Below are 26920 nucleotides of genomic sequence, written 5' to 3'. Positions count from 1 at the left end.
TTGGTTTGAAATTTCTCTTAAAACTTTATTTCAAAGTTACTCACCTCATCCTTAGTGAAGTGTATAAGAGTTAATATTCTGTGCCAATGGTACTAGGTCTGTCCATTGCCGGCAATGAACTTTCATTCACCCAATTCTCTTGGCACCCAAAAGTTAAATTATTCTTTTCAGAACATTTCTAACCCCAAACACTTGCAAGAGCAATGCATGCACCATTTTCCCATCAATCTTTAAATCAGAACTTACATCATTAATCTACATCAGCAGGTATTAAAATGAAGTCATTTTAACTCACTTTTGACTGTACAAATCAAAAAAAGAAAAGCTACTAGTTAATATTAGACAAGAATAATTTACAAACACATTACGCATTACCTTGTAATCTTAAACATTACATTTCATGTCGTTTGTGCAAGTTTGTAATAGATAACTGAAACTTCACAGAATTTAATAAAATAAAGTATTAAAAATTAGTTCTGTACATTAGTTCCAACTACCTCTGTATATTAATAACCTAATAAGGCTCATGTTGTAGTTCAGCACCAAGAGGGCCTACATAACTGTCCAATAAGTCTTTTTTGTTCATTCGGACATATTGTTCATTCTATGACATTTTTCCTCTGTGGGATACATAGTTTTCTACGTGATAATCTGAAGTAAAGTATCACAAATCAGATTGCATGACAGTGAGGGAAAATTTTCAATTCTCTTTTTTGGTCTGGTCAAACATGGACCAGGATAAAACTTGGGTCATACCAATGATTTTACTTTTGATGAAGAATCATCATGAATTTAGATTGTCAGTTTCTTAAGCTATAATACTGAAGAGTAATTCCAGTAATGTTTAAAACTGCTACCTTCGCCTTTTATTCAAGTTAACAAGGAAGAATTTCATGCTTGTAGAAAGTCTTTAACAACCCACATGCCCCAGTTAAATAAAGTTCAAAGAACTGTAACAACATAAGCCTCCTTAAAGATCTCCAACACCATGCAAAACAGATGACCAAAGAGCTGGCACAGAGGAAAGAACTACTTCTACCAAAAGTGCCACATGTCACAAAGATCCTCTCCAGAAGGAGTTTGTTCAAGATTCTAGTTCACAAAAGCCATTATCCTGACTTCTGGTCACTACTGGGTTCAATTCAAACAGAGCAACAGTATTACCTTCCCTCAAACTTCACTTTCTACCTCAGTGAAATACTTATAAAATTTAGAAAAGGGACACTTCTGTTTTTGCCATTTTCATAGGGCTTACATAAACCACATTTTTAAAAAATCCCTCAAGTTTTATTTCAAAAAACTGAAGGTGCTTTTAGCAGTCTTGCTTAATGCTATTTAAAAATATTTATATATTAAAAAAAAATCAAAGGTATCTAGTGGCATCTCCATTTCTTCTGCCAGAAGCATGCGATTCATCTGACCGCATCAAAAGCTGAACTTCATGCTTACAAATAGTTGAAGAGGTATGAAGGTTTACAGAGCCCTTAACATCATTCCAAATACATTCATGCTATTTTAGTGTTATGTAATCACAACAGGAAGCATGTCAGCAAAATGAACTAAACAAAGACTTTCAGGAGTACACGATAGTTTCCAGGCTCCAAATAAGACACATCAAAATTTAGGCAATATGTAATCCCTTTCAGTTTTTCCCAGATGTCCTATTCTTCCCTTCCCCTACCTTCCCCTCCCCCTCCCTGTCCCCACACTGGAGTCTTCCACCTCACAGAGGTATCTCAGTGCTCCCCATTACTAATGGTAGCTGCTTCAGGTTCTGCTGTTGTTGCAGGGAGCCTTGGCACTTTCTTAGCAGGGCTGGGGATATGCTTTTAAAAAGAAAAAAGAAAAATCTATTTTACAAACACATTTGAAAGCAAGATAAGTAAATGCTTTACCTTTTAGATACCAATTTTGCAGATTTTTATGCTAATAGATTGAACATGTATACCTATATTTTTATTTCTTGTATGACTGATTCTGAACTTGTTTCTCTACTTCAAATACTTCATTCTGGATGTTTGCAGTATGTTTTCTGTGACAACAGGAATACTGGATGTGGCTATAACACTTTTGGGACTCTTCCTTTTGGAGTTCTTTTCAGGAAGAGATTGTGGGTGCTATTTTCCACTTATAAACCAAGTAGTTTTCATTTATGATTTTTAAAAATTATAAAGATGTTTTTTTAAAAAAGGTCAAGAAACAAAGCATCCTAAAGGATTACTTGATAGAGATCATGAGTTAAATCTCATAGGGAAAAGCCCCAAGTGCTCACTTAGACCTCAGATTCTGTCTCATCCTTATTCCCAGATAACTTAAATTTGAGTCGAGAAATCATTTTGGAAGTCATATACTAGGAGAAGCTAAATCCTAGGCTCTAGAAAGATGGAGGGACAAATATTCCATATGAGTTCCTAAGGGTCTTTCTCCCCTTTTCCTTATGTCCCAGAGACATTCCTTAGGGTAGTGGCAGTAATTCTTACCTCAGTTGCTGTGTTTGAATGTACAAGACCGGCCCCTGCATCCAGAGTGCCATCATTTGGAGAAGGACGACGAGCATAAGTCCTTCGATGCTTTTCGTCTACTCTAACTAAGTACCAAGTTCCTTCAAAAAGAGCATCCACTGAACCTTGTGGAATGTAGTTCACTACCAAAGGGAACACAAAATAAGAAATATTAATAAAAAACTCTCAATCTCAAACAATACTATCATGAAGCTGCTCTCTGCTACTTATCAGATAAATCAGAAAAGCACATTCTGTCAAGCTGTTATTTTTATATGTGAAAAACTGTAACACAAAAATCTTTACCCAAATGATGAGTTTCTTCTCGGAGCTTCATATTGTCAGCAAATACATCTGGTGCAACACAGGCTCTTGAGTCAAGTCTTGTTTTCAGATCACATAAGCTTGCTGTTATTTTATCCAGGGCAGATCCTGCAACAAAAAATTATTAATAAGTCACTCAACAAAAATTAATCCCTGGCCTACTTTTCAGTGTTGGCCAAAATTTTCCTCTCACTACCCCACACACATTCCTTAAGTCTTTGCAGCAAATTAATGCATTCAAATTAATTATACATATATGAAACACCTACACATGGTAAATCTGCATAAGTTAGGTAACTCTCAAAGTCAAAATATTTTTGTAGGTAATTCATACCATGAGAGCTTACCATTAGTGCAGAGTTAAGAGATCAAGAGTTAAGGATACCCAATTCAGCAGCCTTGCTTGGCTTCCACTCCTGGAAACATTGGGCCTTCCCCCAGGAGGATAAGGCCATCACATGGTATCTCATAAGACTGACTCAGTTTTTGATGGTCAACACCTTTCAACACCCTTAGTTGGGTGATTGGAGGGCTGATCCTGATTAGAAGGCTTGAACTGAATTGGGCTGATCCTGATTGGAAGGCCTGAATTGAAAAGACATAAGACGTAGCTGACCATTATAGCTCACTGTCTAGAAAGCTTAAGTAAAAATAAATCAATTTTTTCCCTTAAAGGTGCTTAAATGCTGGAAAGCATAAGCTGCTAAATAGGAACCAGTACACCAAATGTGTCAAACATACCACCTGTGACATGGCCTTACTGAAGCCAGCAAGAGTTAGACCTGAACCACATCTAAATATACTTGTAATATATTTAACAACACACACAAACACACATGTATTCATGCATGAACAATGCTAACTTGTGATCTTCTAAGTCAATATGCAGCCTGTAGAAATCCTTGTTGCCTACAGTACTTGTACTATGCATAAAAATTCATAAAGAAAAAAGATCAAGACAGAAACAGAAAAAAGGGTTTGAAGAAGAGGCATTGTAATTAAGATACCATCCTCTTGCTTAAATGAAACAGATTTTTAGACTAGAGTTGTGCTTTATTCTGATATGTGCACCATCCCATCCTTTACAGAGTAAATAATTTTAAGTGGACAAATGTTTTTCAAACAAAATTAACCTTATATATAGTATGCAAAATTTTTTGAATGAATTAAACACTTACCAGGAGTAGCATCTTGTGTAACTTTAAGAGAGTATAAGGTAGCAGCAAAACCAGACCCATAGGAAAAGACTCCAATCCTTTGCCCTGCCAACTGCTGGGGTGTGAATCTATATAGAAAGCAAACTATTAGTGAAATTACACTATTGTCCCCAAGCCAGGTAAGGGGGAGTAAAAAATATGGGCCAAAATATTCATATCCAAATTTATGGTTTGAATTTAATGTTGTAATATCAGAGCAAACAAGTTAGAAATGAAATTTTCCAATACTGGCTCTGGAAAAATCTAAATATTCAATACCACAAAGCTAAGAAAGACTAAAAACTTATACTCTAAAAATCAATTGTATTTTTGTCTGGAAAGTTATTATGATCAGTAAAGGCCAAAAATGAACGAGTCAGAAAAGCAAATATGGGCTGTTATTTATATATGATTACCACCATTTTAGAATGAATCATGGTTTAAGACAATTCAGAATTCAATTTTTTGTTAGGCTAAAGTAGCGCAGAGTGGAGTGTTTGAATTTTTTAATATCCTGCCTGTATTTCAAAGTCTCTTTTCAATCTGATAGCCTATTTTCCAGATGTCTCCCATACCAATCTTTATGTGTTTTACTTAACTATCATTTAATTAGAGGAATTTTGTTCTGTTCTCCCAAATGAAAAAAAAATGCACCCAATTCAACTGTTAAAATGAGTTAACAAGTTAGAATTCTTAATCAACCGATAATTTCTTTTATTCCAGGACACAAAATTTCATCATTCTATATTTAATACAGTCACTTTAGTTCAAAGCTTCTTAACTAAGCTATATATATATATATATATTTCAGTAACTACATTCAGATTTCAGACAATAATGTCTAAAGATAGGAGTGAGCATTTTATTGAGAACAACGAAGAAGCAAAAGCATATTGCGTTTAAAATAACTAGCTATCCTGGATTTAGACATAAGTAAAATTAGAATTTATGCTTACTGTGCTAGGACAGAGGCAAGGGAGCCATAAACTGAAGGTGTATACATGTTTCCATTCTGATTGGATACAAGCAAAGATGCTTTGGTTTTCTGATTAAAGAGATCAGCACTGGCCTTCATAAATGCCTTTTCCACATCTCTATCAAAGTAGGTATCTTCGAGTTTAATATCCCTATAAAGAAAGCAAAGTTTAGAAACAAACTTAGTTATATTAAAATACAAAATTTCAGAAGAATATGTTAGAAAATATATGACTAAAATTCAGTAAACTTAGTTTCTCTCCTTTAACTCAATTAAAAAAGCATTTATTGGAATGTATGCTATGTACCAACAATGTAGCAGATGCTATGAAGCTTAAGGTTTAGTCAGGGAGATAAGATATATGAAACAATTTGAGAATAACTATGTGGTACCAACTATGAATGTTACGGGAGTTCAGTAACAAAAACAACAAAACCAGCATGATCTGGACAACTCAGAAATGCTCATGCAGGAAAATGAGATATGAGATGAGCCTCAAACCACAGGTAGAACCCTAGGGGGAGAATAGTGAAGAAAGCATTTTGAGAAAAAAAAAAGATAGCTTGAACAAAAGGCAAGGAACAACTGAGAAATGAAATTAGATGGAAGGCTTTAAGGTCAGATGAAGGTAGTTCTAAAGTAGCAGCAAAAAAAAAGAGTCAACTTAGGGTTCCTGATCAAGAAAAGAACAATAAAAACTGTAAAAGAGATTAATCTGGCATCTATGTGAAGTGATGAGGGATAGCATCTGGGAAACTATAACAATTGACAGTGGGAATGGAGTGGAAGGGGCATATCTACCAACAGGTTATATGAAGTACTTCTGTACTTCAGTTTCTTCACCAAAGGGAACAGGTCAGTCCTTTCTAGTTCTACCATGCTATGACTTCTTCTAATATGGGGAATTACCAAAGATGCCACAGAGTTCTCAAAGAGTAGTTTGGAATGACAGCAATACTACCAAAAAATGGGTTACTTGAAAAAGCAAGTCAGCTTTGTTTGAGAGAAGGAGGAGGTAGAAATAAAAGGGCTGGAGATTCTTTAGGGAAAATGAAATCAGGGATGATCTCAGAATATCCAAATCAAGATGCCCTTTGGACAACTAGAAATACAGGACTCAAGACCAGATGAGATGTCAAGGTTAAAAGTAACTGACTTTGGAGTCATTTACAAAAGCAATAGAAGAGCACAAAAATAAGAAAAAAAAAGTCATGGAAGATTAAATGAACTCTTGAGAAGAATAACTGGAAAAGGAACCACAAAGAAACATTGGAAAGGGTGGGAACTGAAAAATAGTGTCATAGAAACCAAGAGACAACAAAGTTCTCCACTTCTCAAAAAGATAAAGGATTTCCAGAGTCAAATTCAGAGAGAATCTGAGGCTATGCCACAGTTAAGGTGAAAATATATTAAAGTTAAAATAAATTAAAGTGGGATTAAGAAAATATTTGAAAAGAGTAGCTGAACAAATTATGGCATATGAAAATAATAGAATTATTACTTTACCACAAGAAAAGACAAATATGCAAATAAAAGATATGGTAAGATATACAAAGTGGTGCAGAGTAAAGAACGAATTAAAAACAGAACAGGAGCATATGCTGAAGCTACACAAGCTCTAAAGTAAAAAGAAAAAAAATAAAGTAAAAATTTATCTTACCCAAAGGCTTCCAGGCCACTATATATGCCACTTTTATCTTTGTTCTGGTCACTGAGGAAGTCATTCAGCAACAACCGAGCTAGAGACTTCTGAACCAGTTTACAGTATGGTGAATGAAAAATCATGAAGCCAAAGTCATTCAAGGTAAAAGCTCTATCATTTCCTTCTGAAAGAGAGAAATGGGATGAAACTGAGATGTCAGTAACTCTTAGATTTTGGCTAACACAGTAGAGACTTATCTTAGTTTTGTTTTGAGCCACAAACAATGGAAAACAGCAACTAGCAACCTTACCTATCTTAGGATTTAGGTGCATCAAATGAGAGGTGCGCATTAAACATTATGCCTTTAAAAGTATGTTAAGAATAATATGTATCATGATTTCTATCTTTTAAGAATAATATGTATCATGATTTCTATCATATTGCTCTATGTCCAATAAGTGTTTTTTCCATATACATAGTATTTGATCTAATCACTGCACTTACTGCTGTTCCACTGCAATTAAACAACAAAAACCCCATATATCCCTCTTAAATTACTCAGAATCAAATAAAAAAGTGGGAAGGAATATCAATGTCTCATGCAAGGTGTTAACATTATCAAAGAACATTTGATTCTAAGAATCCAGATAGTATGGTAACACTTCAGAAACTCATGCCCTTTTTGGTCCCAGATGATGAGCCCAGTAAGAATGAACCATACCTTTCTGCCATTTGGCACGAATCTTATTTCGATAGACAGCATAGCAGCGATCTAACGCACTGAGGTAGCACTGGATAGACAGTTTACCATCAACTACAGGATACTCAGATAGCATATCAGGCTTGTAAAAATCATAGGCATGCTGCATGTGCGTCCCACGAAGTCCTAAGATATAAGTAAAAGGCCATCTATTTCTGCTTCTCATAATGTAGGTTTTAAGAGACAGTTTACAAACAAGAGTCTATCTTTATTCAGCCAAACAATGTGGGCAATGCCCCTCCACCCCAGAATGAATGTGTATCTTGAGACAGACCCTATGGAGAGTGTAACACCCATTAGACTGAAGATTTGCTTTGTAATATATTTAGCTTATTTATTCTTTTTTTTTTAGGTTTTTGCAAGGCAAATGGGGTTAAGTGGCTTGCCCAAGGCCACACAGCTAGGTAATCATTAAGTGTCTGAGACCAAATTTGAACCCAGGTACTCCTGACTCCAAGGCTTTATCCACTAAACCACCTAGCTGCCCCTAGCTTATTTATTCTTAAAAGTGGCCCCACTTGAAAGAAGTCAAGTCAGCAAGCACTTAGTCTCCTGCTGTGGGCCAAGCACTGCAGAAAGGTGATACCAAGAAGAATTCAGACTTCATTTAGCACAGTTCTGAACACACAGTCAGTATTTAATACATGCTTTTTTCACTCATTTAAAGGAAATGAGTCATCATAACCAAGAACATTTAGGCACAAAAGCATTACAACAAAGACTTTTAAGTATGCAGATATGCTTCAGCTTCTAACCACTACAAAAGTTCAAGTTACCAAGCCCACCCTCAGGAGACTCACCTCGCTCTAAAATTAAAGGTGCATTTGGGCCAATTAACATAGCCACAGCTCCAGCTCCTCCAGTGGGCCGAGCATTTCCTGTGGCATATACAGCAATATCTCCAGCAACTACCAGAGCATAACGTCCTATGATAGAATTTTTAAAAGTTAATTTCAAAGATGATCACCACCACAAAACTACATGCATTTCAACCCATCTACCTTAAGAAAATATTTCCTAAAGAAGTTGTGAAAGAAACAAAAAAATACTGCTACTAAAACTTTTTCTAGGTAAAGGACACATAACATACCATCCCAGGAACTAGATTCGATCCAGTTAACAGCATTGAAGACTGCAGCAGTGCCTCCATAGCATGCATTGGTAGTATCAATTCCCTCTATATCTGTATTTCCTGATTCTTCAAAGAGTTGCATTAAATTTGTCTTCACTGACTTGGACTTATCGATGATTGTCTCTGTTCCGACTTCTAGCCTTCCAATGCAGTCATAGGAAAGATTGTTCCTCTCCATAAGATTCTGTACCACAGTTAAGCACAGCGAATTGATATCCTCTCTATCTGTACAGAAACCCATTTTGGCCTGGCCCAAACCAATGGTATACTTTCCAGCATCAACACCATCATACTTTTCCAACTCTACTTGATCGACATATTGAGAAGGAAAATAGATCTCCAGGGCAACAATTCCCACATCTTTTGGCCAGCAGGCTTCTGCAGTCAAAGGGAGGGACCCAGGCATGGTGAATGAGCTTTAAAAAAATAACAATCTGATATTAGTAACTTTTAATTTTTAAATAATAAATATAAATGAATATATTAAACATTTCAAAACTGCTGAATCTTAGTAATTTTCATTGTTTATTTTAAAGAAGCCAACGATTTATATGTATGTATATAATGTTATTATTATACAGAATTTAGAAAAATTCTATTGCCTAGAAAAATCCTATATTATGCAGGCTACTGTAAATCTGGGGGATCCTTGGAATTACATTTCTAAAAGTTATCTAGCAGAATGTCTACCATGCTTTTAAAAACTGAAGTAATCAATAAGATTTTTTTTTTTAATTTAAAGCAATGGGGTTAAATGATTTGCCCAAGGTTACACAGCTAGGCAATTATTAAATGTCTGCGGCTGGATTTGAACTCAGGTCCTCCTAACTCCAGGGCCAGTACACTGTGTCATCCAGCTGCCCAATAAGATTTCTTATGGTAAATCAATGATTAATTTATTCCCAATCATAAAATGAAATGTAGCAATGTTAGAATAAGAGTTTAGCCCTATTCCAGACAAGAGTAGTTTGTTTCTATTGTATGTTAACAATGATAGCACAAGTTTATGCTATAGCAAAACAACTCACATTTTATGGAACTCAAAAGTCTAATGATAAGCAGTTTTTTGTTAAGTTAACTGCCTGTGTTCTCAGTAAGACCTTATTGGTGTTATCAACTCTTCATCAGAGCTAAAAATACCATCGAATTTTTAAAACTATGACTTTCAGAATTCAAGGAAATAACGATCTCTTATACCTTCTCTGTTTATGTTAACACTGCAAAACTCTGAAGTATCTTCTGAATTGAAAACTAAAGTTATAGTTAGCAGGACAATGCTGGGACCTACTGCCCAGGCAACAATGTGAGTTCAGCATGGACAGAAGTTGCTCTGGTACAAGTGTTTCTTTTGAAAATCTACAGCATTCATCATCTGTCCAACTACATTTTGCTAGTTAATTATCTTTCTCTGTTTTGTTGAGCTCTTCCTCTTATATGCATAGTCTCTTTTCAGCTAGATAATAAACTTCTGGAACCAAGTACTCTCCTCCTTTGCACCTAGCATAATTGGTAAGATTTCACTACTGAGTGGCTGGTCAATTCCCCTATTGGATGGCTTTAATTATAAAGAAAGAGTTTTTTTTTTTAATTAGCAGAAATCGTTCTTCCTACTTTTCAATATAATTCTGACCTCTAAGGGAATACCAAATGAGTTCTCTCTTCTACAGGGTAGCCCTTTAAAACACAGCTCCTTATTCTACCTTCTTTGTTTTCATATCCTTTCCAAGTCAATTCCTTCCACTCTACTGAAGACAATGCTGCCTAAGTCATAAGAACTCTCATAATCATGGTCCCCTCCTTGGGGTATATTATAGTGGGAAAATGCCCTCCTAAACTTTGAAACTCAAAAGTCCTCAATTAAGATACTCAAAGCATGAATGGTGAACACAGAATACAATGTATCCCCATCTTCCTTGTTTTTGACACTTATATTAAAAAAAAAGTTAAAGAGTCACATGACTCTTATCTGGTCTGGATCAGGTCAATCCTGGACCACACACAGAATAAATAAGGATGCAGATCTACCTTGTCTTTGACTTGCAGTCTTAAGAGAATTAATTGCCTTATGCAATGAGAAGTTTCAGTGATCTGACCATTCATTGCCATTCGGCAAATATGTAATTAAGGATTTAAACTCAGGTCTTTATGACTTCAGGTCTGGTCCACTAACTATTATACTACCCTGTTTCTCTAAACTATGACTAATCAGCTAAAATCTTTTTTGTTTTTAAATATAAGCCACTGTCAAAGTTGGTCTGTCCCCCTCCTCCACCCCACACATTCCCCACTTCCTGTGTAAAGCAATAACAATAGCTTACATTTATATAGTGCCTATTATGGACCAGGGACTGTACCAAGAGCTTTACAAAAATTATCTCATTTGATCCAAGATAGATGCTATTATTATCCTCATTGGCAAATAGCAGTTAGGTGACTTGCCACTGTCATATAGCTATTTCTATGACTGGATTTGAATTTGATTATTCCCAAATACAGGACTAGCACTGTATTTACTGTACCATGTAGCTGCCTAAAAAAAGTAACATTTTTAATGACTGAAAATTTCATCTTAGAACTAAAATTTAAGTTGAATTCCACCATTCCTCTCTGCTGCTTTTATGCTATCACATGCAAATATGAATGTCGTATCTTTTATGTTAGAAACCCCAATCTTCATGTGGCTGAAAATTTAAGTTTTTGACAGCCAGTTAAGCGTAGACTTTCATGACATGATGCTAAAGAACCATCTCCACCCACCTTTCAGACATTGAGATTTATTGAAAATTCTTTTCTTTTTTTTAGATTTTTCAAGGCAATGGGGTTAAGTGGCTTGCCCAAGGCCACACCACTAGGTAATTATTAAGTGTCTGAGGTCGGATTTGAACCCAGGTATTCCTGATTCCAAGGCTGGTGCTCTATCCACTGCACCACCTGCCCGATTTATTGAAATTCTTCAGCAATCAACTACAAACTAACTCTCTACCTGATAACTTTATACAAAAAGTAAAGTTCTAAAGCTTGAGGCTTTAACAATTTCTTTGCTGGCAACAATTTTGTTATGAAATTTCAAACTATTTATTCCAATTATTTGATGAAAATGGCAAATGGCCTTTTCTTGAGGAAGCAAAATTTTAGCTGGGTCTAAAGGCTTAATAAAATTATCAATCATACTGGGTGACAAATAACTATTAAGTTGGGCAAACAAATTTATTCTGCTTTTCTCCTCTTCCAAGCAATGTGGTTTAAACAGGTGCCTTATTTTAAACAGGAAGAGGAATGCTGGTTTGCATTTAAGCAAAATAGAATTTAGAAACCAGCTGAGGGGAGAGTAAAGATTACTCACTTCTGTCTTACTAAGTTTAAAACAAAACAAAAACAAACAAGCAGCAACAAAACCAAATGGGTGTAGGGTAGAACAAACTCCCAAAAGAAGGGGAAGAGGATAATTTCTTTTAGGCTTCTATCCAGAATTAATAGTTAATTCCAGATGATTTTTCTGTCCTGCTCAACATTGTCAGTATATAAATGACAAGGGTTTCTATGGTAACTTCTTTGGATGAAATATTGCTGTAGACTAAAAAGTCTTATCTCCTCATCCACAACTGCTCAAATGCTAAGGAACCAGTTTCACCAAATAATCTTTGATGTAGTTAAAGTGTCATCAAGAACAAGCCCAAACCTGTTTGACTAACCTTTAATATACCCTCTACTCTGAGTAAAATGGTCTACATTCATTGCTGCCATGAAGTTTTTCCCAGTCCCTTTAGTTCAGTTTCTCCTACCTGGATGTTCTCCATATTCCTTTGTACAAAAATCTTGTAAGATTTTCAGGTCCTATATTCTTATTCCTAATGCTGACATCGAATCCCATCATGATTTTACATTCCTCTGAACTTTTAACACATCTTGTCTTGCTTACTCAGCTGGTAAATTATGTACTGCCTCATCCGGTACAGGGCAGGGAAAGAAATAATACATTTTAGAAAGAAGGACGCTGTAATAGTTAAAGGGGGAGCACTCAGCAGGCCTGAAACCTCAGTTAACTAAAGCCAAGGATTCCAGATTTTAGAAACACTGCAGTAAAACTTGGTCATTATTAAAAAAAAAATCCCAACTATATTGGCATGATTTTGAGCTGGAACATTACCAGCTAGAAGGTCATTTAATTAAACCCTCTCATAAGCAATTTGTCCATAGTCACAAAGAGGTTAAGTGGAAGAGCTAGGATTTGAGTAAGTTTCTGACACCAAATCTATCACTCTATGTATCCAATAAGGAAGAGCACAAACTTTTTGACTGGAATTTTCTTTGGGAGGAAGTAGGTTCACTATAACAGTAAGGGAGTCAACATTCATAGTTTCAGAGAACCAAGAACCAGTAACTGAATATATAATATTATATAATCAAATGCAGAATAAATGTAATGTGTTTGACAAACTTTTAAACATTGCATACATTGGCAAACAGAGGTTAAGTGACCTGCCTAAAGTTAAACAGATAATTGCTTGAGGCTGGTTGTGAACTCAGGTTTTCTTGAATCTAAGTCCAGGGTTCTATTGACTGTGCAATCTAGTTACCTAGAGAAAGTGATCATTTTATTTTTATGTTGATATTTTATCTTAGATCTAAAATAAAGAATTTGATTACACCATTTTCTCCTGCCAATTTTGTGTCATCACATGCAAATGTGATAGACACCTAGCTGCTTTTACTGTTGTTATAAACTTAACAAGCATGAGCAAGTAATGAGACATGCTGATTAAGTCATATTTTGTTTAATAAGGAAGTTACCATACATAATATACAAAATTAGATGTCAAATTAAACTTGACTTTTATCTGTTATTTCAGAAAGTATTTCATAATTTTAGTCTCTCTATATACTGTAGTTCTGAATACAATGTCAAATTGACAATTTATTGGAGATGATTTTTTCACTGTCATCTAGGATTCTAGACATGATTCCAGAGAACAGAATATGTATAGAAGTTGGGCCCTACTTCTTAAAGGGCATTGATTCTCTTCTTGCTTACTTTCCATTAACAAAGAGGCAAACTAGACAAATGGATTCCACACCACAAAATGCCTTCTATTCCTCTTTCCTCCACTCCTTTTGCCCCTAAAATTCATCTCTTTTTCCTGATATCAATAAATCTGCCTTCCTTCCTAAGGTCAGAAGTAGCTTTTGTCAATTTTAAAAAAAAAGGAATAAAAGATTTCAGAAGTCAATCCTATGTGGTGCTTTGTTCTGCCTAATGATGGGTAAATCCTGAAGTAGAAAACAAACATAGTTCCTGACTCTGGAGCTTATAAACCTGGTTCAGGAGCAGCAAACTAAGTGAATCAGGGAGTTGCTGGCATAATACTGTAAAAATTCTGGAAAATAAATTTTTTAGGGCAGTTTAGTGTCATGGAATTTCAGAGTTGGAAGGAAATTCAAAGGTCATATGATATACAACTTAATCATAAATCAAAAGACAAGCAGTCATATTCAGCCTATTGAAGTCCTCCAGTAATATGGAATTAACAACCTTTTCATTAATATATAATATTCATTTTGGACAATTCATTTTTTTCTTATTGTGAATGACTATCTATCTCCTTGTAACTTATACCTAGCCTATTTGACAAAAAAACAAGTCTAATCATTCTTTCATATGGCAGTCCTTTAAATACTTGAAGTTAGAGCTTTGGTTCCCTTAATCCTTTGACTGTTCTAATCTACCACAGGTTGAAGAAAGGTGCATTTTAGGTGGTAGAATCACTAGAACAAGATTATTAATGAAAGCAATATTAGTATACTAGAAAGAGGTCTAGATATGTAATCAGCAGACCTGAGTTCTAATGCAGATTTTTTTCCCCCAAATAGGTCTAAGACTTTGGACTAAAAAAAAAAAAATCTAGATTTTTTTCCCCCCATAAGAGAGAAATAGCAGAATGATTTAGGAACACTTTACTGTAGTCACTTAATCTTTCAAGAATTCACTTCTATTTCAAAATGAGATCTGTTCCATTTTTAAAGTATGCAGATATCATTTGTAGCTGTGGCAAAAAAGTCAAATGAGAAAGAACTGGCTGGAAAGATTATATAGGAGTAGTAGAGAAAGACTCTACTTAATTTATGGTATTTCCATGAATGGCCACAGAAATTTTTTTTCCTTGTGGGAACATCTGTCAACTGATTGATTGGAACAACCTTCATTCCCACTCCTCTCATAAGACTGCCAGTCTCCCACTTCCTCATCCAGAGACAGCATCTGTGAACTAAGGCTCAGAAGATACAGAACAATATTGTTCTAAAACGAGATGAAATTTAAATCTGTTCTTGGCGAATAAAAATTATTATCTGAATCTGTAAAGTCCAAGTAGAATTGGAGAATAAGGAACTTGTGGGCAAAAGTCTCTGAACTCAATTTAATTGTTATTACTAGCAAAAAATCTGAGAAATACACTCAGGGGGAAAAAACAAATTAGTCTGTTAGAGGTTCTGGGACTGCTCTTCACAGTGGGCCAAGAAAGAGAGTAAACTTTAGTTTGAGGCAACAGAGAGAAGTGGAAAGGGAAGCAAAGAAGAAATAGAAAGGGAGGCAGCTAGAGAAAAATTACAAAATAATGTCACAGGACTTTCCCCAACCCAGGCTATAAGAACCTCCAGTAGTTCCTTAGAGTTAGAGGAATTCCTATTCTATATACTTGCTGAAGTTCTAGTGGGGAGAAGGAAATCCTAGTTTCTACTTACATAAGTTTATTTTTTTGATGAGGCAAAAATCTATTATTTAACTCCAGGAACCCCTAACAAGATGAGTTCAGGACTACAACTAAAAAAGAATAACGTTGTAATATTTTGGGGGAGAAAAACATTCATTTTCATCAGTATATTGGTTTAGTGGTAGCAGGGATAATTCCCAATTATGCTCCTCTTTTGTTAGCCCCAATTTTCCAGGCCCTTCCCTAACCACCTAAATAACCTTAGACATCCAGTTCTATTCACAAGAGTACAGGGCCATTCCTGGTACATGTGCCTTTAAGACTATCTTGAATAATAATAATAAAAAAGGTAAAAGCTATATGGTCTTTTTTTTTAGAGTTTTCAGCAGCTTTCTTCCTAAATAAACTATTTGCTGTTTTTGTAAACTATTTACAACAAAAGGCTGTGATCTTTTAACATGAGGTTTTAATTTACTTTTCCTACAGATGCACTGAAAAGAATTCTTAAAATATTTCTCCAAGTTAATTACCGATATGATTTCATAAAGTAGTAACTTTGGTAAAGCATAAAAATTTAATTCAATCAAAATTCAATCATTTGAATTTTGAACTCTGGTTTATAAATTCTCTGGGAGGGGCTTCTATAACAAGAGGATAGTAACAACAAAGTCACTAAGAACCATCTTTCATCATAGTATCCAGTCAACTAACAATTTTTATTAAAAAGATCTAAAGATCTATAAAAATTCCTATTGTTTAGAACAATGCCTTCCAAGCAGTGAACATAACCAAGAATGGATTTCCATTACCTTCAATTCCTCTCCACCAAGCCAAGGGAATTCTCTTTTGTCCATATGTCCTGCACCTCCTTGATAACCCGTATTTCTCCCACCCTACCAGTCTGCAGCTAGGTGGCAGAGTGGATAGAATACCTAGTCTTTCAAACCTGGTTTCATGGATCTCTGGGAAAATTTGCAATAATTCCTGATCTGTAAAATGAGCTAGGGAAGGAAAGGCAAACCACTCTAGTATCTTTGCTAAGAAAACCCCAAATGGGGTCATGAAGAGTCAGACATGACTAAAAACAACCAAATAACAACAATCCTTTTGAATCTGAGCTCAGAAGAGAGGTGATAAAATCACTGAGAATAAAGATAATCAACAGCTCCTCCCTCCTCTGTCCCCAAAAGCAAAGGCTTTTAGGATTCCAAGTTTTGTGTCTTATGTCCTTTCTCTATCATTTTGGTCTAAATTATCTACTGAAATACTATTCTTACCATTCTCCCTAAAGCCAGTTTTTAATCAGTGGACCAGGAGTACCTTTTCTGTACCTACACATAGCTAATTAATAATTTTCCTTAAAATTATAGAGGTTGAGAAATACTCCAGGGGCACAATCTAACACCCATATTATATGTCAAAGATCATACATAAATAATCACAAAAGAAATTGATTTATATTGTAGGAAGGGTGCTCTTCTGCAATATAATGTGTTTCAACTCATTAAGAAAGTAGTGATAGCACATACTTGAATAAGTGACCAAATATAATGCACACATTTAACTTCCTTGTTGTTTTGGATACGTATACATAAGTCTATAAAAGGTGCTTGTATCATCTTACCTTCAAAAGCATTACATAAAGTACAGCTGCTATTTGTATACAAATATAAAGTTGTGTTTCCTCTGGTCCATGATGTAATAAAGGTAAATGTATCTAAGATAACTCCCATTGTAGGGACAAAAAAAGGGCCATTTAAAAAAAAAGATAAAATTGTAAAAATCAGTTGTCTCACCAGAGATGAAGAATCAAGACCTCAAGGTTATATTTAAAAATTAAAGTCACAAGATTTGGGAGTGCCTGACTTCACATTTAATATTCTTTCCACTGAACAGAAACAGAGAAAAAGGTACATTAAGATATTTGCCAGTAATGTTATTGAACAAATAATAAGTGTTCACATTTTGCTACCTTTGTTTTAATCATTCTCAATAAAATATTAATAAATGAATCTTAACCAAGTAAAAATACTCAATTTTCTAACTTAAAAAAGAAGAGGTTATATTTGGATGGGCAAAACACATATAACACACTCTGTCTGAAGACAGAAGACCTAAGTTCAATACTTGGCTTTGCCAATTACTTAATTTTGGGGTGTTGGGCATGTTACATCACTTATAGACTTCAGTTTCCTCATCTGTAAAGAAAGGGGTTGGACTAAGTGATTGGAGACTAAAACTTTTTCAATTCCAAATACGATCTCTTGAACAGAAGACTAACAAAAAGGACACAAGAACAGTCATTCTAATAACTGAAACATGAATTAACACATTTTTCATAGACTAGGGAAATCAACAAAAAGGGGACTTTGGGTGGTATTGGTGGTGTTTTCTTAAACTACAAATGTCGTCTATACGTGAATCACTTCTCTAGGATAAATATTTAGTTACTTCTCCAGGATGAATATTTATTTTTCCTCTACTCAAAAGATTTCTTTCATTACCTTAGAAGATTATAAAAAAAAAAAAAAGAGTATTAGGATCTAGCAAATTAGTAGGAACAACATACCTGTTTGAGGGATAGAGGACTTCAGTCTCCAGGTCTGTCACTGTCTCCTTTTCCAAGCACTAGGAATTTCATAAGATTTTTAAAGTCAAAATCACCATTCATATTATTAAAAAAAAAAAAACCCTCAAATTCAAAATGACTTTAACTAGAATAAACAATTTATTGTTTAGAGTACATGGAATACAGTTTGATTTCAATGGCCAAACAAAAAGGGCAAGAGGAGCACACACACACATTTTCCATTTATAATAATTTTACACCTTAGGTCAAATAATAGATTCAGTTGTTTGTTTTTTTTGTTTTGAGAACAGGAATAATTTGATTTAATTCTAAAAGCAAGGAGGACTCCAGCATGATACTGAGAAAGCAGTGATGGAAGTGATAAAGGGGACTAAGAGAGGACAGGAAGAAAATAAATAATACTACAATGACTTAAAATGGGCCTGGTAGGCTAAGTACCAGCTCAAACATCTAAAGTTGTCATCATGTGGCTGCTTGGATCTAGAAGGCAAATTCAGGAAAATTAGATAAAAGTCACAAAAAAACACACTTCAGTTTTAGACCAACAATGAGACCTAAAAGCAAAATGGATTGGCTTATGAAGTAAGTTTCCATTCCCTGGAAGTATTCACATAAAAGTCTAGATGACTACTAATTGGATATTCAATAGAAAAAAATGCTTTTCTTTTGGGCTAGATGACCCTTGAAGTTCTCTTCCAGCCCTAGGACTTAAAATTGCTTGTTCCTTTGTGACTTCAGGAGACATGAAATCTGAATTAGTCATTACTTTTCAACCTTGGATGGGTACAGCTTTGCATTGTTTCAGATATTTTCTCCGCACCACAATACTGATAACCAGAGGCTGGCCAACTCATCTTTCTTATTCTGTCAAATTGCTGTCCAGGTTCTGAAAGAAATGGGTTCATCCGTTATCCTGGAGGGTCTCCCTAGAGCTCTCTTAAAAAATCCTGTCTATCTAATGTGCAAATTATAACTAATAAACAGACTACACTGGAAGTCAACTGTATACTGCTATACTTCATATTACTTTTTGCTGGATAAGTTTTCAAGCAAAGTATTTAAGGCAAAATAAAATAAATTTATTATTATAATGGTGCTGATTTTCATTATCTTTATGTCTTTTTTTCAGTGCAGCGCTGCCACTTTTATTGCCAGAGAAATTAAGACTTCTTTAGCTCAGTACCCAATCTATTTCAATTACATGAAAAAAAAGTCCAGAATGCTCAAAAAATATTAATTTCTCTTTAACAAGATTATTGCTAAATCTAACATATAAATAGCCTGACTACTTGGTAGCTCCCTGAAAAACTATTTATATGAAGTCTGTGATAAGTTTTTAAATTATTTAACAACTCCTAATAGATGTGTGTGTTACCTTCTTGTATATATTATATATATATATATATATATATATATTAGAGGTTAAAGAGAATCCTGAATAGAGGGATTAGCCTGGAGGCTCAAAGTCTTGAGTTCAAATCCAGCCTCAGAAACTAGCAGTGTGACTCTGGGTAGGCTCCTTAATCTCTGCTGTAAGTTTCCCCAGCTGTAAAATGGGGATAATGTAACACTGAGGATCAAATGAGATCGTCTTTGTAAAGTACTTAGCTTAGCACAAGGTCTGGCACATAGTAGGACTTAAAAAATGTTTGTTCCTCTATGACTTCAGGAGACATGAAATCTGTAGTCATTACTTTTCAACCTTGGTTGGGTGTAGTTTTGCATTATTTCAGGTCTTTTCTCCCACCATAATACTGATAACCAGAGATTGGTCAACTCATATTTCTTATTCTGTCAGACTGCTGTCCAAGAAATGGGTTCATCCACTATCCTAAAGTGTCTTCTAGAGTTCTCTTAAAAAATCCTGTCTATATAATGTGCAAATTATAGCTAATAAACAGACTACACTGGAAGCCAACATCTCAGACAAAGACGTTTTTCATTCCCACCTAAGAGTAAAAAATCTTGCTTCTTTTTGAAGAAATTCTGTCCATCAGGCATCCAAATGCTATTTATTTCAAGGTATTCATTTGCCCGTCATTAAACTGTTGACTCAATTCAATATTGATTATAAATTGTATGAGAAAACCAAAGGAGGAAGATTCCAAAATGGGGGACTAGGATGCCATTCAAGAAAGGGATTAGGCCTTCAACTGCATCCTTTCTAATTTTGAGAGGGACTAGTTTAGGATGGGGACACTGGCTAAAGTGCTGCCCCAGAGATTCTTTTTTTCCCCCTCTAAAGCTCAAGGTAGCATTGGACCCTTAATAGGATATTACTCTTACTAATGAGGAATGTCAGGGAGCTAAAGCAGGTCAACTGCCTGTGTTTCTAAATTTTATTTTATATAATATGATGACAATAGACTGAAACAGAGTTAAGTCAATAGATTTTTATTCAATTTCATTACAATGTCATTCTAAAGATATGAAGCATTATAAAAGTGAGGAAATGATAAGTACAAAGAAGTACAGTCAGAATAACCAGTTTAATAGATGAAGAAGACGAGATTACATAGCACTCAAATAAATTACACTTTTTACATAGTCTCCTATCTAAACTTCTTCATATATAAAGTCAGATACTCATCAGATTTTCAGGTTCCTTTCCATTTCCTACCTTTGGTTATGTGATTGCCTCAGCAAAAGGCTCTTTCAAAATAAATTTAAAAGAAAGCCAGGAACTATAACCTATTCTCTGCTCTATTGCCTATGAACAATAACCTTATGGATCACTATTCAAATAATGAATAGGAAATCTCTTTGTGGAATCCTGTTAACCCCCCCCTTTTAGTTTCTCCAGAAATACTAATACCATTAACTTTCCCCATTCCTGTAAAAGATATAGACCAGTCTAGGGGCAACATCCTTCTTTTTCCCCTGAAGGGTGCAGATAGCATCCATTTCCTCTTCTGTTCAAACAGAGACACTCAAAAGTGCTTCAGATTCAATTTGGATTCTTGATAGAGATCTGTAGGGGGGGTCCCATGGAATCCTCTCCAAGAGTGATCCAAGAAACAAGAGCTAGATATAGAACAGCTCAATTCTGAAATGTTAATTCAGATCACATTTTAAGCTTTTCTCCTCCTTGTTTAAGATTCCTATAAAAGTTACCTGAAATTGTCTTGTGACAGTAAAGCCAGAAGGCATGAAGGACTATACCTGTTTGGACCTTCTTCTCCAAGTTCAAACTGGTTTGGTTAGAAAATATCCTATTAAGTGTTTTTGGCAGACTAGTTTCTAAACGCAGACCACTATATTAGTATTAATGTTCCTGAGCATAAACAAACCAGCTCTAACATGTAATACTGTCTATGCATGCATACATACACATACTGTTGAAAAGCAAGTGAATCTCTCATATCCTACTTGGAAGACTATCTTAAGCAACCCTGAAGTAACAGCTTATATACTTTCATGTGATGGTTTTAAACCACTCACTAACACTACAAGAGTATATAAATGTTTCATCTGTTTTACATCTGATGCTTTTAACCTCTAACTTATTCTTGTATTTCTTTGTACTGCCTATGAGGTCTGCAAAGCACCTTCTATATACATTCTGTGCATGAGGAAGAGCTACTATATGGTAGGGAAAGGAGTTAAACCCAAACCTTAGGATTCCAGGTCCAACCATTTCCCTACAACTTTACAAACCTTTCTAGATAACTACAAAGCAAATCATCCTAAGTGTAATAGTTGTAGGAATAACAACATTTCTGAGAGGTCTTGTAGAAAAATAATAACTTTTTGACAAGAATGAAGGAGATGGAAAACCAAAATTCTGCCTCTGACACTGTGTCTTGAGAAGTCACCAAAACTAAAATGTTTATATTACTAATTATGCTCTCTTCATAGAGGAAGAAATGAAGGGCACAAAAAAGTACTAAAGTTAAGTAGTTGGAAAATAGAAAAATCAGAGACTTAGAGATGGCAGTCATTTTTGCTGCTTAACCTTTTATATTTGTGAATCTTTCACAAATGCCTATCCCAAAAGCCTTCACTTGTCCAATCTTTTTTTTTTTTTTAAGATTTTTGCAAGGCAATGGGGTTAAGTGGCTTGCCCAAGGCCACACAGCTAGGTAATTATATTAAGTTTCTGAGGCCAGATTTGAACTCAGGTACTCCTGACTCCAGGGCTAGTGCTCTATCCACTGCACCACCTAGCTGCCCCCACTTGTCAAATCTTAAGCTATAGACTTGTAAGATGAAGGTATTGCAGGATTTCAAAGGTCTCTTCTGCTCCAAATTTATAATGCTAAAATTTTGTTTTTCTTCCTTTTTATGCTACCTTGGGAATAATAAATGATTTAACCTAGTTATGCTTCCTCATCAGTAAAATGAAGAAAATATACTTAACCTACTCCATGTGTTTGTCAATTATATATTATACACACATATATAGAAAACATACACACATATATATAAAACATATACATGAAAGCATCACTTAATTATAAAGTATTTTTGTAACTATCCCTTTCAGCTAAAAAATTCTATGATTCAATAAAAACTGCATTTCAAAGTTCATTGGGTTAAAGAAAAAAACTAACTCAAAGTACACTGATTTTTTTTTTTGGCAAGGCATTGGGATTAAGTGACTTGTCCAAGGTCACACAGATAGGTCTTCCTAACTTCAGGGCCAGTGTTCTATCCACTGTGCCACCAAGTTGCCCCCAAAGTACACAAACAGATTCTAAATTCTTTAAAGACCAAATGGAAATATTCTCTTGTTTTCTCTAGCTAAACTGTGAAAATTTTCAAGGTTACTCATTAATCTCACAAAGAAAACAACTCAGATCAAAGAATGCATGCTAGATTCTTTTTTTTTTCTTTTTAGATTTTTGCAAGGCAAATGGAGTTAAGTGGCTTGCCCAGGGCCACACAGTTAGGTAATTATTAAGTGTCTGAGGCCACATTTGAACCCAGGTACTTCTGACTCCAGGGCTGGTGCACTATCCACTGCACCACCTAGCCGCCCCTAGATTGTTTCTAAGACTATTGAATGATATAATTATATTCACTATCAGTCACTGATGCTGAAGTCATTAATATTTCTTAGGATCAAATTCACTTTGATTCAAAGAACTCTAAAGTTCTACCAACCTCTATATTCTTTCCTTTTTTTTAAAATATAATTTTTGTTGTTGTTCAGTTGTTTTCAGCTGCCCACTTTACAAAAATTTTAATCCTAAACTGAACCCTCATGCCTTCCCTAAATCTGACTGAATTTCTCAATTCTACAATTAACAGAAAATAAGGTAGAAATGCATTTCAAAGAAATGTTTGAAAAGGCATTGAGTGGCTCAGTGGTTGGAGAAGAATTTGAATTCAAATTCAACCTCGGACACTTCTTAGTTGTGTGACCTTGGGCAAAATTACTTAGAGCTGCTTGCCTCAGTTTCCTCATCTATAAAATAAGCCGAAGAAGGAAGAGGCAAACCACTTTAATACCTTCTTGGAAGAACCTCAAATGGGGTTACAAAGAGTTAGACTCAACTGAAGAACAACAAATGCTTGAAAAAAGAAAAAAATGGTGTATATATACACTGAAAAATAAAATGGCAAATCAAAATATATTGTCTATTGTTTCAATAAAAACTTTTAAAAGGTTGGACAGTTTGCCTTAACTTATAGTCCAATCTAGGATGTGGTGAAGGCTGGACCTGGATAGAGGTTGTCTTCTAGCTTCCAAAGGCAGTCCCCTATCTAGCTGGTATGCCAAACTGTCTCACAAAATTATCTATATCCTTGTCACTTTACTATCAACTTAGCCATAGTTATCTTATATTCAAATTTCATACAACCCAAGTCTGGAAAAAGGAGGTTAGATTGGGTCAAAGCATAACATGCTTCATCTTCAGCTGTTTGAAGAGTGGGTTAGATACCTTCTAAAAACTAGCCTGGCTTCCAAGGGTAAGGGGGCAGTTTTTGTAGTTGTTTTTTAAAAACTTTTGCAAAGGCAATGGGGTTAAGTGACATGCCCAATGTCACACAGATAATAAGTATCAAATGAGATACATATGGAAGTTTTGAACTCAAGTCCACCTGATTCCAGGACTGCATTCTATCCTCTGTGCACCTGGTTGTCCCAAGGGGGCAATCTTACAAGTGGCTTAAGAAACTTTCAAAAAGAACCCTTCCCTTGTCCTGCTAATAGACAATTACCCCCTCATTTTTTTAAATATTCAAAGTAAGAATTCACAAACTGATTTTCATTGAAATATGCATTTTGACATGATAGTGTACATTCCCATAGTCACTTTCTTTCTGAATGTGATTAGAGAATGACTGACATTTTAGGGAAAAAAAATAAATACCTCTCTCCATTCTTATGATGCCACAAGAGTCAACTCTTGCCAGATCCTGGGGCAGCTAGGTGGTGCAGTGGATAGAGCACTGGCCCGAAAGTCAGGAGGATCTGAATACAAATCCGGCCTCAGACATTTAATAATTGCCTAGCTGTGTGACCCTGGGCAAGTCACTTAACCCCAAATTAAAAAAACAAACAACTCTTGTCTGATTCAATGTAGTAAACTTCAAAGGTCTCCTACCCTCTACAACAATCCAACCACCATACAGAATAGATGCCAAATGGATATTCTGAAAGCACAATTCTGAAGAGTGGTTTTGGTTGTCTTTAGATTCAAATATAACTCCTCTGTTTGGTATTTAAAGCCCTTTCTAATCTGATTTCAATTCACCTTTTTGGATTCTTATGTCCGTCACTCTCCTTTTTGCACTCCACTATATTCCAGCCAAATGGAACTTTTTGATATTTATCACATAACAGCTTCCATTTTCCATTTTGGTGCTTTACAGGTTATCTAACATGCCTGGAACGCATTCCCTACTATCTCTGTCTTTTAGCATCTCTAATTTGCAGTTCAGATTTCAGTTCAAATTTGACAGCTTACATACTCCCTGAGCTGCTAGTGGCTCCTTTGTCCCCATGTTTGTTTATATGAATACATCTAAAATAGATAGTATACCCCCCATAAAATTTGAGATAGTTCACTTTGGACCTACTCCTAGGTTGAGGTCTGGTATGCAGTTAAGAACTTAATAAATGTTTACTGATTTTAGCTTTTAAAAAATTCCACCTGGAAGAAGAGATTTGTCACAAAAACACAAATATCAGCATAAAATTTTTGTCTTAATTATGAAGTTTGCTAGTATTTCATTATGTATAATGTATATATAATGCATTTCAGCACAATAAATATTAGTTCTTATTTAAAGAAATTCAAATCAAACATAGCAGCACTGCAGCAGTTTAGCATACTTTAGAGGGAAGGCTACAGAAAGTGCAAGCGGAAAAACAAAGAATACCTAAATACAAATACCTCTTCCCCCCAAAATCTTAAAAGATTTCAAATTACTTTTTCCCTAATCTTTCTCTGAGATTAAAATAATACCTTTGCCACCTTCCAAGTTAAGGCATCACCAAATTTCAATGGATCATTTACATACATTCTTTAAACATCATGTATTTAGGGGTGGCTAGGTGGTGCAGTGGCTAGGGCACCAGACCTGGAGTCAGAAGTACCCGAGTTCAAATTCAGCCTTCCTTCGGACCCTTAGTAACTGCCTAGCTGTGTGGCCTTGGGCTAGCCACTTAACCCGATTGCCTTGCAAGAACCTAAAAAAATATATAAAAATAAATCATGTATTTATACACAAGGCCACCACTATTTAATAAGGTACTGGGAGAAGTACAACTAATTTGATCAAAATGAAGAAACCAAGAAGAAAGTGTTATTTCAGAATGCTGAATAAACCTGTAGGAATAAAAAGGAGCTAAAAGAAGTGAGTGAACCTGTAGGGAGGGTTGAAGTGGAAGATTTTGCTTAAACTTCTAACTCAACATTCCAAGTCTTTACTTTTACCTTCAAACAAACTTGTATCAGGGCCATTCAACCAAGGGGGGTATTTTGAGGGTTTTTTTTGTTTTGAGGCAATAAGTGACTTTTTCAGGGTCACACAGCTACTAATGAGTGTTTGAGACTAAATTTGAACTCAGTCCTCCCTAGCTGGCCCAACACAGATTTTTACTATATACGGGTCAATTTACTAAGTAAACCTTGGAATACTAAGAGAAAGGCATTTTCCCCTATCATCAAGAAACGAACACTTTAATGAAAACAAAAATTACAAAAACTAAATATACACAAAATAAACATGGTAAATAAAAAGTAATCTCTTAAGGAAAAGGGAAGGATGGAAAACAGGGAAACTTTAGCCATATGGCAGATTCTTCAAGGAAGCTAAGAGGGGACGAGAAAGCATCCCTTACAAAAGGATCTGGAACTTTGGGGAGTCTCTGCAGCTGGTGGGGGAGACGCGAATAAAGGAGCTGAAAAAGTAGAAGGAAGTCAGGTGGGAAACGACTGCCATTTCCCACCCCACTTGCAAGCAGTAAATAAAATCAAACAAGGTTTGATGCGATCCTGGAGATGAAGGTACCCACGGAGTTGGCGGAGAGGATGGGGAGGGGGTGCGGGGATGACGTGATCGGACCGAGCCCCGGGAGAATCCGCTCGGCGGCCGGCCGGAGAGCGGCCCGGGCCGGGGACGCCGGTCCGGTCAGGGGAGGCTGGGGGCCGACCCCGGCGCGGTGCTGGAGCCGGGCGGTGGCGGGGGCGCGGCGGGAGGACCGGGCGCCCGCGCCGGCTGCGGAGGCGAGCGGGAGGGCGCAGGCTCGTAAAGCGCTCCGGCCCGGCCGCGGCCACCTGCGCCCGCAGCATCCTTCGTGCCGGCGCCTCCCGCCCCCGAGCCCCCCGGCCCCACCTCCGCGTCTCCGGGGCGCCGCGGACCGAGCCTCCGCCGCTCCCGTCCTGCCCCGGCTGGGACCCGCCCGCCCGGCCCCGCAGCTCCCCGCGGCCTAGTCCAGGGCACCGGCCGCCCGCCCGCCCCTCGCCGCCCCGCCGCCGCCAGGGGCACTCACCCGGGAGCGACCGGACAGCCAGGCCGGACGCCGGGAGCCGCCGAGGGGAGAGTGAGCGGGGGCCGCCCCGCCGCCACCACCTTTATAGCTCGCCGGCGGCTCCCAACTCCCTCATAACTCCGAGTCGGGAGGGAGGCGGAGCGGC

The 26920-nt window shown here is 36.3% G+C and overlaps 1 protein-coding gene across 2 annotated transcripts; it reads right to left on the bottom strand.

Moving 5' to 3' along the window:
• On the bottom strand, positions 1 to 26880 carry HMGCS1 (3-hydroxy-3-methylglutaryl-CoA synthase 1). Of its 2 annotated transcripts, none has more exons than XM_074207531.1 (11): positions 26776 to 26880; positions 17808 to 17866; positions 8490 to 8947; positions 8200 to 8325; positions 7361 to 7525; positions 6658 to 6823; positions 4978 to 5148; positions 4004 to 4110; positions 2808 to 2933; positions 2481 to 2644; positions 1 to 1826 (listed from the first exon to the last, which is right to left on the bottom strand). In XM_074207531.1, the coding sequence occupies exons 3-11, from the start codon at positions 8935 to 8937 to the stop codon at positions 1737 to 1739; spliced, it is 1563 nt and encodes a 520-aa protein (XP_074063632.1). In that variant the 5' UTR covers positions 8938 to 8947; positions 17808 to 17866; positions 26776 to 26880; the 3' UTR covers positions 1 to 1736. The 2 variants fall into 2 exon arrangements, with proteins under 2 accessions (XP_074063632.1, XP_074063631.1); XM_074207530.1 differs by lacking the exon at positions 26776 to 26880 and adding an exon at positions 17035 to 17126 and having other exon boundaries at positions 17808 to 17872.
• Positions 26881 to 26920: the final 40 nt, after the last annotated feature.

The sequence above is a fragment of the Macrotis lagotis genome, chromosome X (assembly GCF_037893015.1).
Source record: "Macrotis lagotis isolate mMagLag1 chromosome X, bilby.v1.9.chrom.fasta, whole genome shotgun sequence".
In the NCBI taxonomy this organism is placed as follows: Eukaryota; Metazoa; Chordata; class Mammalia; order Peramelemorphia; family Peramelidae; genus Macrotis; species Macrotis lagotis.
The sequence above is the reverse complement of the archived record's forward strand: the minus strand, read 5'-3'. Positions and strand labels throughout refer to the sequence as shown.